Raw genomic sequence first — 11,370 nt, 5'->3', positions numbered from 1 at the left:
CTAAGCCTGTGCGCCACAACTACTGAGCCCACGTGCTGTAACTACTGAAGCCTGTGCGCTCTAGGGCTCACGCGTCGCAGTGAAGCCCATGCACCTAGAGCCTGTGATCCGCAACAAGAGAAGCCACCACAATGAGAAGCCCGTGCACCGCAACGAAGATTAGCCCCCACTTGCCGCAACTAGAGAAAGCCCGCGCACAGCAACAAAGACCCAACGCAGCCAAAATATACATAAAATTTAAAAATTAAAGAAAAAAACCAAGAAAAATAAAAAGTGCATTCATTCAGCCAGACATGAACTCCCTCCTATGACAATTATGTATCACTTTCATGTCCTGTTTTCTGAGGTTTCTTTTCTCCACAATAAAATTGTGAGCTCTTCCAGGACAAGAACCTGCATAGCTGGGGGCTCAATAAATATTAAAAACTGACAAAAAGAACCCTCTGAGGTGTGCTATCGCTTCCATCGAATTCCTTCAAATTCTTCTCAGTGCCTTCCCTGCCACAGAGTCATTCTATAGATTACATTTGGATGTTGAATCCAGACATCATGCCTGCTTATAGGTAACTTTAGCGGGACCAGTTGGGTAGGAGAGGTTGGGAGGATGTCTGCAGATCTAGCCTGGGATGACTTGCTTGCCAGGTCAGTTGGGGATGACGAACTCCTAACCTTTCTGATTCTATTCTCACTCACAAATCTGGGTTAAGGGAGGCGGTCTCTTTAAGAACTGTTGTGATGGTCCCGCCCTTTAAAGAGATCAGCTGAATCTGTGAGTCACATGATTTCAGCGTCTCTTCCGCCTTCTGAAGTTGGGACTGCATGAGAAGCTATGAGGAGCGCCGTGCTCCTCCTGAGCCTACTTCTGACAGCAGCTCCGTTTGGCCTTCTGGGGGAGGAGACCCGCCAGGTGAGGGGCTAGAGCAGTAGGTGTTTCCGGATATGCTACCTTGAAGGGTGGTTGGAATCTAGGGCAAACAATTGGTGGGGGTGGAGTGTGCTTGCATTGACAAAAGAGTTTTTCAAACTGGGGGTCGGAGCAGCCATGGGTCACGGGACAGGATTGTGGAGCAGGGTGGATGTGAGAGCTTCCTGTCTTCTGGTGAAACCTGGACCTTGACTTAGTTCTGAGTGAGCCAGGTCCAAACAAGTGTTGGATTTCTTTCTTCCTCTCAGCCCTGTGCCCTGATCTCTCCACCAGGGTCAAGGCAGTTCTGGCTCTACCCACCTCTGCCCTTTACAAGAAGGTTCTGTTAGCTCCCACAAGCATTCCTCTTGCCTAGGCCCCCAAGGTCCCACCCTTTCCTCATCATTTTCCAAGGCCCCTCTCCTTATCCCCAAACTTCTTTGCTCTGTGTCTCTCCCTGATCCTGTTTGCTTGACCCTCCACTGCTCCATGTTCCAGGTGTCTCTGAAGGTCATCTCTGACTGTCTGGACCCTTCCCAGAACCTGCTTCATATCCGGGCAGTGGGTGCCACTTCCACCCTGCACTATGTGTGGAGCAGCCTGGGACCCCCAGCCGTGCTGCTGGTGGCCACCAACACCCCCAACAGCACCCTGAGTGTCAACTGGAACCTCCTGATTTCCTCTGAGCCTGACGGGGGTCTCATGGTGCTCCCCAAGGAGAGCATCCAGTTTTCTTCTGCCATCGTCTTTACCAGGGTGAGGAGGTTGGGGGAGAACCAAGGGGAAGAGTGCAGAGGTGAGGGTTCATTCGAGTTAGAGGGAGAAACTGAAGACTGGGGGTAGGTGAAGTCGAGTCAGGTATGAGAGCCTGGAGTGGGGCCAGTGAACGGGTGGTGGTGGTGATTCAGGAGAAAGCTGGACTCAGGCAAGCCTAGTCCCTCCGCACCCCCACCCGCCAGCTGTTTGAGTTTGACAGCACCGACACATCCGATGCAGCCGCAAAGCCTCCAGGAAAATCATATCCCCCATACTCCTTGGCCGATTTCTCCTGGGACAACATCACTGACTCATTGGATCCTGTCACCCTGAGTGCCACATTTCGAGGCCACCCCATTCACGACCCCACTGGGGCTTTTGCCAGTGGCAGCCTGGCCTTCAGGGTAAGGGTATGGGGAATCAGAACTCAAAAGGCTGGTTTACGAGGGTGGGAGTTAATGATGGGGGTTGCCTTCAAACACAGGCATCCACCTGCTTCCCACACCTCCCATGCCTCTTCCATCCTAGGTTCAGGCCTTCTCCGGATCTGGCCGACCGGCCCAACCCCCTCGCCTCCTGCACACAGCAGACACCTGCCAGCTAGAGGTGGACCTGGTTGGGGCCTCTCCCCGGGGAAACCACTCCTTGTTTGGGCTGGAGGTAGCCACGTTGGGCCATGGCCCTGACTGCCCCTCAGTGCAGGAGCAGCACTCCATCGATGATGAATATGCACCTGCCGTCTTCCAGGTCAGCCTTCCAGCAGAGAAGCAGATGGGTGTGGGGTGAAGGGGGACCCCATTAGGACCTCAGAGAATCATTCAACCATTTACCATTTAGCAACACTTCACTCAGCTCCTTTAAGTGCTGGGCACTGTGCTAATGAATTAGCCCAGTCTCTGCTCTCAGTGGAGGAGCCAGAGGGAAGGCAGTACAGTGTGACTAGTGCTCTGACAGATGGGATTTGCAAGGGCCCGGGGGCCCAAAGGAGGGAGCTGAGTGCAGGCTTGCTGAGTGTTGAGGCTGGAAAAGGACCCAGTGCCATCCAGTCCAGCTCCCCTTTCTACAGAGGAGAGATCGATGCAAACAGCCTGTGAGTTCTAGAACCAGGCCTAGGATTCAGGACAACTCGTGACAGACAGAGGCTGGGAAAGGGTGGGGGAACAGAAAGGTCGGGCATCTTTCTGGTCCTCCTCATCTTGCCTGTTTGCCTTTCTCCCCAGTTGGACCAGCTGCTGTGGGGCTCCCTCCCATCAGGCTTCATGCAATGGCGACCAGTGGCTTTCTCTCAGAAGCAGGGGGGCCGGGAATCAGCCATGCCCTGCCAAGCTTCCCCTCTTTACCCCACCTTGGCATACCTTCTCCCCCAGTCACCCATTGTCCGAGCCTTCTTTGGGTCCCAGAACAACTTCTGTGCCTTCAATCTGACATTTGGGACTTCCACAGGCCCTGGCTACTGGGACAAACACTACCTCAGCTGGTGAGAGTCAGGGCCTGGGCCAAGGGTTTGGGAGGTCGAAGTGGAGGAGGGTTGGGCCTCTCGGCCTTCCCCGCTAAGCCTGCTCACCTCTCTTTCTCACTCTGCTCGCTCTAGGTCCATGCTCCTGGGTGTGGGCACCCCTCCAGTAGATGCCTTGTCCTCGCTAGTCCTAGGCATCATGGCAGTGGCCCTGGGTGCTCCAGCGCTCATGCTGCTGGCAGGAGGCGTGTTTCTGCTGCTGGGCCACAAGCGGTACTCAGAATATCAGCCTATAGACTGAGGCCTGCTCTCTAGAGGGAAGGACATTACTGGAACTGCCTTGCTGGTCTGCAGGTTTGAGGGTCAGTATTCCTAGCCAGCTGCTCCCTTTTCGCATCTTGCTTTTCTGCAGAACCTCAGAGACCAGCCTCAACTTCCTGCGGACCCAGGTGGGGCTTCCTTCAAACTTTGAGGAGGGACCAGGGACAGAGTGATTGCTAGAGGGAGGGTCCCCTCCTCGTTGCCTCCCCGCCCCTCCACCCCCCCATTTCCCTTGAATGGGACTCACAGGCCTAAATGAGAGGCCTTCTGACTTGTCTGCTACCCTGGAGGGCATGAAATAGACTAAGTTTTTCCCCAGGGCTTGTCTCCCAGTGTGTGAGTGTTGCTGGGTCTGGTTCCAGGGAATGAGAGGGCTGGAGGTGGGCATGGAAGGCAATTTCTTGTTTGCAGCGCCGTTTCTTCCCCAGGCCCAGTTCTCTCCCTTGCCATGGGACCAGGCTCCTGCCGGCCACTCTTCAACATGTGCAGCTGGGAGGTCCCTGGTGCAGTCTGAATCAAACAAGGATGGGACACTTGAGACGAGGGCGCAAACACGAAGGAAGAGCCAAGGAAGACAGTGGTAGTTGTTTATTGTTACACACACGTTCACATGGGGTTAACATCAACCACTATGTCTTCCCACCACTCCCAGCCACCACAGGTGTGGGTGTGTGCGCGCACGCACTCACGCACACACGCACACACACACACACAAACACACACACACACACACATACACGCCTCCTGGGAGGCAGGTTTCCCTGTCTGCTCCTCTTCCCATGAGAGAGGTATGACTTCTGGGCAGTATGGAGGTGCAAGGTTACAGGGACCTAAAGGGTTGGAAGGGAGGAGGCAGCCACACTGGATTGGGACAGCTGTAATTGACTTGACTGAGGCTCAAGGGCCTATATGGCCAGTCATGGAGGGTCCTGAATACAGGTCCCCAAGAAGGTTTTCACCAGACATGAACGTCCTATTTGATCTGATGGCCAGCCATTACCTTTAGGCATGGGCAAGGTTTCTAGTCTCTTTGAGGCCCTCTGCTTGGACACCCAGCACAGAAATGGTCAGAGTTTTGGCTGTGGCTCTGCTGGCTGCCTTACAGGAGGCTGGAGAGTGGAGCAGAGTCCAGCCATTGTGGGCCCTAGCGGCAGTGGTGGGAGGCTGCTCAGGAAGGAACCATGCCTCTGCTCCTGGTCCTGTGTCCTCAGCATCCTTAAGGAATATGGCTGTCCACCTCTTTCCCTGAAAGAATGTCTGAGTCCCTCCCGCCTAATTGTCCCAGGCTCCAAAGGTGAAGGGGAGTGCCCCAGCTCGGAGAGCAGGGGACAGTCCAGGCTCTGATTGGATGGGACCCCTGCCGGGGCAGTAGGTGGGTTCATCCCACCCAGGTACCAGGGCTGGGAGCAAGGGGGTGGGGCGGCTTAGCCCCAGGAGCGAGGCCTGTAGTCTGAGGCTGAGCGGGCGTGGTCAGGGTAGTCCAGGCGGCTCTCGGAGGCAGTGAGCATGCGTTCGGGCTCCACCACGAACATATAGTAGAGGTTCCACACCAGCATGGACAGCAGGGGCAGGAATGTCAGGCCGTAGCCAAAGCCTCGGAAGGAGCGGCCCACGGCAAAGGTCAGCCAGTATATCAGCCTGGGAGGCAAGAAAAGATCAGGCTTTCCTTGAGGGGAGTACATGAGCTAACTGGCAACAGGCTGATGATGGGGAGAATACAAAGTGAAGGCAGTAGCTGGGTGTTGGTCAGCACAACTGATACCTCTAAAGACAGCCAGTGTTTATGTACTTACCATGTGCCAGGCATGGTACCAATTACTTTAGGGGCAATGTTTAATTTAATTTAGACCCCCGCATCTCTATGAAGTGTGAATATTGTTCACCTCCCTCTTTGTGTACTTTTCAAATTTTAATTAAAAAATTTTGAGTAGGCAGTATACGTTTACATGGTTCAAAATTCAAAGGTACCAGTGAGTATAGTAAAATGTCTTCCTTTACTGATTCCCAGATACCCTATTCTCGTCCTTCACCTTCTCACCTCTTCCACTCCCACCCCAGACATCCAGTATTATGGTTTCTTGTACATCGTGATGTTTTCTGTACATATGAGCAAAAAGATTTATGTTTTCCTTTTCTCTTTTTTTTTGGAAGTTTGGTAGCATACTAAATATGAGATTGTTCTGCACATTGATTTTTTCCCCTCATTTAATGTATCTTGGAGATTGTGTTATATTAGTATATAAACAGCTTCATTATTTCACAGCTGCAGTACATTCCATTGTATTTACTTCCCCTTTTGCAGATGAAGAAACTAAGATTCCAAAAGGGTTAAGTAAGACTGGTCCAAAGTCACACATTGGGGAAATAGTAAAACCATGGTTTGAACCCATGCCTGTTCATCACCCCGTCTCCTGCCCCTCAGGGAAGGGAGAGAGTAAGGAAACCAGCTTCAAGAGAGCTTGAAGCCCAGAGGGATGGACTAGGCACAACCAAATTTCCCCTCTTGAAGATCCATTCAAAATACACACTCCTCAGTGGCGGGAGGGCAGCAGCTTCCTCTTAATATATGAAGGATCACTTATTACAAAATTGTGATGTCTCTATTTTTTTTACCTGGGAAACGGAGGAAAGAGTAACTGCTGCTTTTCTACTGCACCAGGAGGCAGCATAGCATAATAATAATATGAAAGTTCACATTTAGTGAACACTTACCAAGTACTAGACTGTTGCAAGCACTCTACATGAATTAACTCACTTAATCTTCACAATAACTCCATTTTACAGATGATGAAACTGAGGCACAAAATACTTAAGTAACTTGCCCATGGTAGGGAAGAAGGACCCTGGATGAGAGAAGGAAGGGACCTGGGTTCTAGTCCTGCCTCTGCTGCTGACTGACCTATGCGAGTCTTCTCCCCCAATCTGTAGTCACTTTCTCTCTGTAAAATGGGTGAGATGGACCAGACGATTGCTGGTCCTTTAGCTCCCTGATGATTCTTGGTGCTTAAACCAACTTCTGTCTGAGACCAGCATTCCCCGAGAGAGAGATGGGAGGTTGAGTTACATGAGCAGGAACATATTTATCTTGGGAAACATCTACTGGGAGAACTTGCAGGGCTGAATGATGGTCAGGAGGCTGGTGGGACAAATGACCTCTAGACTACAGTCAGAAGTGACAGGAAGACAGATTTAAGCTAAATAGGAAGAATGCTTTAGCAGTTAAAGCTACCTGGAATGCTCTATGGAAAATAACAAAAGGAAATGTATTAGGGGACAAAATGGAAAGCCTGCATTTGGCTTCAGAAATTCCAAGGTGCCTTCTGGGTTAACAGTAGTTCACGTGAAAACACCCCTAAGGATTTCAGGTGCCTACAAATTCTAAATGAAAGCAGAGTAATGAGGCTGCCATGAGACCTATGTGGCCTTGGCTTGTATGAACAGGACAATACCCTTGACCAGCCCCCATCCCTCCCATTTGACAGGAGAATTTCCTGCCTAGAGGGAAGGACACAGGATAGTGAAGGGACCAGGGCCATTTAGCAAAGTAAACACTGGGGAAGCAGAGTGTTGGAGTGGGGGAATTGAGAGCTGTTTTCAAAGATCTGAATTTGTCTAGGCAATTACAGAGGTCAGAGTCAGGGCGGCAGTTTTTAGCACAATATAAAAAAGGACTTTCTAATAATTAGGACTTCTGAAAAATGAAACAAGACTGCCTTACAAAGAACTAAGCACTTGGTCACAGGGGCTGTTCAACCAGTGTTCAGCCAGTGGCCACCTGACCAGAGTGCCACAGAGGAGTGGCCGCAAGGGGTGGGAGGTTGGTCTAGGTGACACCTGAAAGCCTTTCCAGTTCTAGGTTGATACATGTCTCTTATGAAAGACATATGAGCTGATCACCTGCTACCAGGTGAGGTAAAGTACAAGGAAGAAAGTGACTCAACTTTCCGGGGTGCACATTTGGGCTGCTGCAGAATCCAGAAAGCTCCCTGGCTCTCCAGACATTCAGATGCCTGGGCCTCTTGAGCACCAGCACCTCCCTCTGCCCCACCCCCAGCCCCAGCTCACCGGGAGATGGCGAAGAGACCAGTGAGCAGAGGGAGCAGTTTGAGGGTGTCTTGGGGCAGGTAGGTGGAAAGCACGGCCAGGTTGAAGAAGTAGAGGATGAAGAGCTGGACCGACTGGGCCACGTATCGCCGGTGGATCTCCACCTCCCGTCGTGGCTCCCCAAAGGGCCGCAGGGCAGAAAAGCACAACAGGCTCAGCCCGTACACCAGGATCCCTGGGTAGGGTTGGAGGACACATAGGGTCAGGAGAGGAGCGGCAGGCAGGAAGCTGGAGGCAGGGTTCGTAGCAGAGAGCTCATGGGCATGGGCTCTGCACCGTGGGTGGGGCTGAGGTGGTCCTGGGAGGAGGTGGGCACACAGGGGTGACAGGGTGTGGGAGGCCCTGAGGGTCCAGGTCTAGTGAAGGGAAACTCCCCTGCTCCCCAAGCCAGGCAGGCCCTGCCCTCCAGCCGAGCTCCCACATGCCCCCTCCCTTCTTGCAGGGCCCAGGCTCACCCAGTACAATGGGGAAGGTGGCAAAGACCCCGCAGCGCAGCGTGTAGATGAGGCGGGAACTCATGGTCGGCAGGCGCGGGGCATCGAAGGGCAGGAAGGCATATGCCCCATAGAGCAGGCAGGGGAAGAGGATGAGGGCGGCTCCCACCGAGGCCATGGCCCTCAGCCCCTCATGGCCTCCACGTCCCCTGCAGCACCCACAGGGGTACCCAGGCGGCCTCACCACTGCCTCGGCCCACTTGCGCTCCGGGGGCTCAGGGTGGGTGGCCCGGGTGGGCAGGAAGGTCTGGCGGCGCTCACCCTCGCTGGCCTCACAGCACACAATGAGGTCTTCCTGGGGCCGCCGCTCAATGCACTGTAGGTCGATGGGCACGAAGGCCCGGGCCACCTTCTCGGGCAGCAGGCTGGCGTCATCTTCGGGCAACTCCTCTAGCTTGCTGGGTGGCTCTGACTTAAGGGGCTCAGGCTCAATGTTCCTCCAGCCAGGGGGATCTGAGAACGGGGCACTGGGCTGGGGGCCAGTCCCCCAGGGCAAGGTGGCAGCCTCACTTACTGTGCTGTCTAGACCATCCTCCGTCCCCTCTCCGGCTGTGGGAGACCCAGCTGAAGATCCCGCTCTGGAGGACTCAGCTCCAGGGGACTCAACCCCATCTTCCCCTTCCAGCTTCCGGCCATTGGGGACCAAAGCCTGGGGTGGGCTCTTCTCCAGGGCCTCCGGCCCCTTCACTTCCAGCAGGGCCAGGGTCTCGGGTTCTGTCATCCTGGGGCTTCACTTCTGGGGTCTACCGCAAGGTCATGTCACCCTGGAGGGAGTAAAGTTCTTTCAGAAGCTGCCATCCTCTGGCCCTCAGGAAGGGCTGACAGAACAGGAAGTCTCCAGGGCAGCCGGCCTCATGGACTTTAGTCCTTTCTGGGACCTTAGGGAGAACATGGTCCGGAGGAAGGTGTTGAAACAGAGGGAGGCAGGAGGGAAGTGAGAGCCGAAATGGAGGCACCCTTTCGACATCAAATGCTATTCAGCAGGAGAGGGTGAGTCAGGGGGCACAGGTGCTGGCAGCTGTGGCCTCAGCCAGCCTCCACCCACGCCTTCTACCCCCTCCACCAAAACCCCTGGGGTCATGGCCACCCTAATGCAGGAATGGGAGGAAAAGGAGAGGTCTAGAATTTTGCCAAGGATTTTATTCCCACTAAGGATATTCTTGTGGGACAGAGAAGATGCCCCTTCACCTCCACACCTCCCATTCCCCTGCAGATCCCCAACTGGAACTCTCCTGGCAACTGATACCAATGATTTGCCAAGAGATCTGTCCCAAGGAACTGGCAACAGCAGTGCATCCTGTTCTTTTGTCACCAATCTGGATACCTGGTCAGTTTCCAAACTTCTCAGTAACCCACCCACAACGTCTCCGGAGGGCCTGAGTCTGTTCATTCTGATCTCTAAGTCTAATCAAGACTGTTTCCCGTGCCTCCTCGCTGGTCTTTCTTCCCTCCCTGCCGCCTTCCATCTCACTGCTTCTGGATGGGGCTGATTCCCCTCTCTCCATCTCCTCAAGGACCTCCTAACCCTTAGTGTCTGGACCCATGACACCCACTTACTTTCCATCTGGAGAGAGGTAGAGGGTTCCCAGTGTCCGGGAAGGAGCTGCCCAGCTCCCTGCTGGCTCTGCGAGTATTCCTCTCAGTCTCCCTCCCTTTACCTGTGTCTCCAAACCAGTCTGACCAGAGCAGGTGCGGCCCAGTTTAAAGGGGCAGGCCCCGCCCTGCTGAATCTGCCGACAGAAAAAGCATTAAAGGAGGACGTCATCCTTTCTGAAAGTGGGGGTGCAGCTGATCATAGAGGTAAGTGTGTGTCCTAGCAACATGGGATGCGTAGGAACCCTCAGCACAGGAAAGCAAAGGAGGAAGAAGTGGGTTTGGGCATCAGAGGGTGCTTGGAGTAGATTGGGATACCCAAAAAGAGGTTGAATTTCTACACTTATTCATTCAATATTTATTGAGCACCTATTATTAGGTAGGCACAGACACAGGAAAGAGCAAGATGACAGGCAAAGTGTCTGTGCTTGGGACTTCCCTGGTGGCGCAGTGGTTAAGAATCCGCCTGCCAATGCAGCGTGCACGGGTTCTATCTCTGGTCTGGGAAGAGCCCAGATGCCACGGAGCAACTAAGCTCGTGTGCCACAACTACTGAGTCTGTGCTCTAGAGCCTGCGCGCCTAGAGCCTGAGCTCCACAACAAGAGAAGCCACCGCAATAAGAAGGCCGCGCACCACAACGAAGAGTAGCCCCTGGAAGAGCAGCCCCGCTCCCTGCAACCAGAGAAAGCCAGAAAGCCCACGTGCAGCAACAAAGACCCCACGCGGCCAAAAAAAAAAGCCTCTGCGCTTAAAGAGCTTGTTCTTTTGGGATAACAGATAATAAAGAAGCCTAGCAACTAAACCAATATGACAATTTCAGTAGGGAAAACCTCTTTGCCAGAATGATATTTGAGCTGAGACTTGATGGGAAATCAGGAGAACGAGTGTTCCAGGCAGAGAAACAGCAGGTGAAAGGCCAATAAGTGGAAAAGACAGGTTGTTTCAGGAACAGAAAGAAGGTCGGTGTCTGGAAAAGGAATTTATGTTCCCATTACAGTGGTACACAGGTCCCCTGAACACCTTGCCTTTTAGGTTAGGTTTAAGGTTTAAGAAAGCAATTGGAATCCAAGGTGATCTTTCCGGGGGCAGAAACGCTTAAGGGTGTACCTTCTCAGTCCTGTGGATCTTTTCCCCTGAAGTTATTTGAGCTTTGTGAGGGCAGGGACAGTGTCTGGATTGCTCATCTCTGTGTCTCCAGAACCCAGCATCGTGACTGGAAGACAGCAGGTGTTCAATAAATGTTTGCTGGACTGGTGAGAGATGAACATGCAAGTGGAAATCTTTGGGTTGGGGTGCGGGAGCTGAAGGGCCGAGGTGCCTGTACAAGAGTCCTGTATTGGAGGGCCTTACTCTTACGCTATGCTTGACTCTTTCCAAGAAAATTTTCACATACACGTTTTTTGTTTGTTTAAATAATGGGGGAAAAGGGAGAAGTGGAATCACCCTAACTAGTAATCTGAAAGGGGCTCGGCTCAAATGTGGCGGGGGTGCGGGGTGCGGGCAGAAGGATGGACCAAATGACCACCGTCGGACAAAGCAAAGTCATACTCCTAGCTGTGAGTCCATCTGCCCGGATCCAGCTTAGCCTCAGCTCCCCCGCAGAGTTCACTGTTCGTTCTCTCACAGCTTTGTCAATAAAGTTTTTCGCAAGGGCTTGCAGAAGCCAGAAAGATGCCATGCTGCCCACAGTTAGTTCTGGCAACTTCCCGGGAGGGAAAACGAGTTTCGCGAGATTTGGTAG

At 53.1% G+C, this 11,370-nt stretch overlaps 2 protein-coding genes across 4 annotated transcripts; one reads left to right on the top strand and one right to left on the bottom strand.

Annotated features, from left to right (window-relative positions):
* The first annotated feature begins 757 nt into the window (after window positions 1–757).
* GLMP (glycosylated lysosomal membrane protein) lies at window positions 758–3,755 on the top strand. 3 transcript variants are annotated; one of them, XM_067728187.1, is made up of 6 exons: window positions 758–907; window positions 1,403–1,660; window positions 1,864–2,064; window positions 2,189–2,407; window positions 2,881–3,137; window positions 3,529–3,755. In XM_067728187.1, coding segments are annotated over exons 1-6 (1,014 nt in total). In that variant the 5' UTR covers window positions 758–829; the 3' UTR covers window positions 3,530–3,755. The 3 variants fall into 3 exon arrangements, with proteins under 3 accessions (XP_067584288.1, XP_067584287.1, XP_067584289.1); XM_067728186.1 differs by having other exon boundaries at window positions 3,252–3,755; XM_067728188.1 differs by lacking the exon at window positions 2,881–3,137 and having other exon boundaries at window positions 3,252–3,755.
* Window positions 3,756–4,010: 255 nt separating this feature from the next.
* TMEM79 (transmembrane protein 79) lies at window positions 4,011–9,727 on the bottom strand. The gene is made up of 4 exons (XM_067728185.1): window positions 9,593–9,727; window positions 7,997–8,799; window positions 7,503–7,716; window positions 4,011–5,075 (listed from the first exon to the last, which is right to left on the bottom strand). The coding sequence occupies exons 2-4, from the start codon at window positions 8,754–8,756 to the stop codon at window positions 4,862–4,864; spliced, it is 1,188 nt and encodes a 395-aa protein (XP_067584286.1). The 5' UTR covers window positions 8,757–8,799; window positions 9,593–9,727; the 3' UTR covers window positions 4,011–4,861.
* Between the last annotated feature and the right edge of the window lie 1,643 nt (window positions 9,728–11,370).

The sequence above is a fragment of the Pseudorca crassidens genome, chromosome 2, assembly GCF_039906515.1.
Source record: "Pseudorca crassidens isolate mPseCra1 chromosome 2, mPseCra1.hap1, whole genome shotgun sequence".
NCBI classification, from domain to species: Eukaryota; Metazoa; Chordata; class Mammalia; order Artiodactyla; family Delphinidae; genus Pseudorca; species Pseudorca crassidens.
This window is presented reverse-complemented; position numbering and strand designations above follow the sequence as displayed.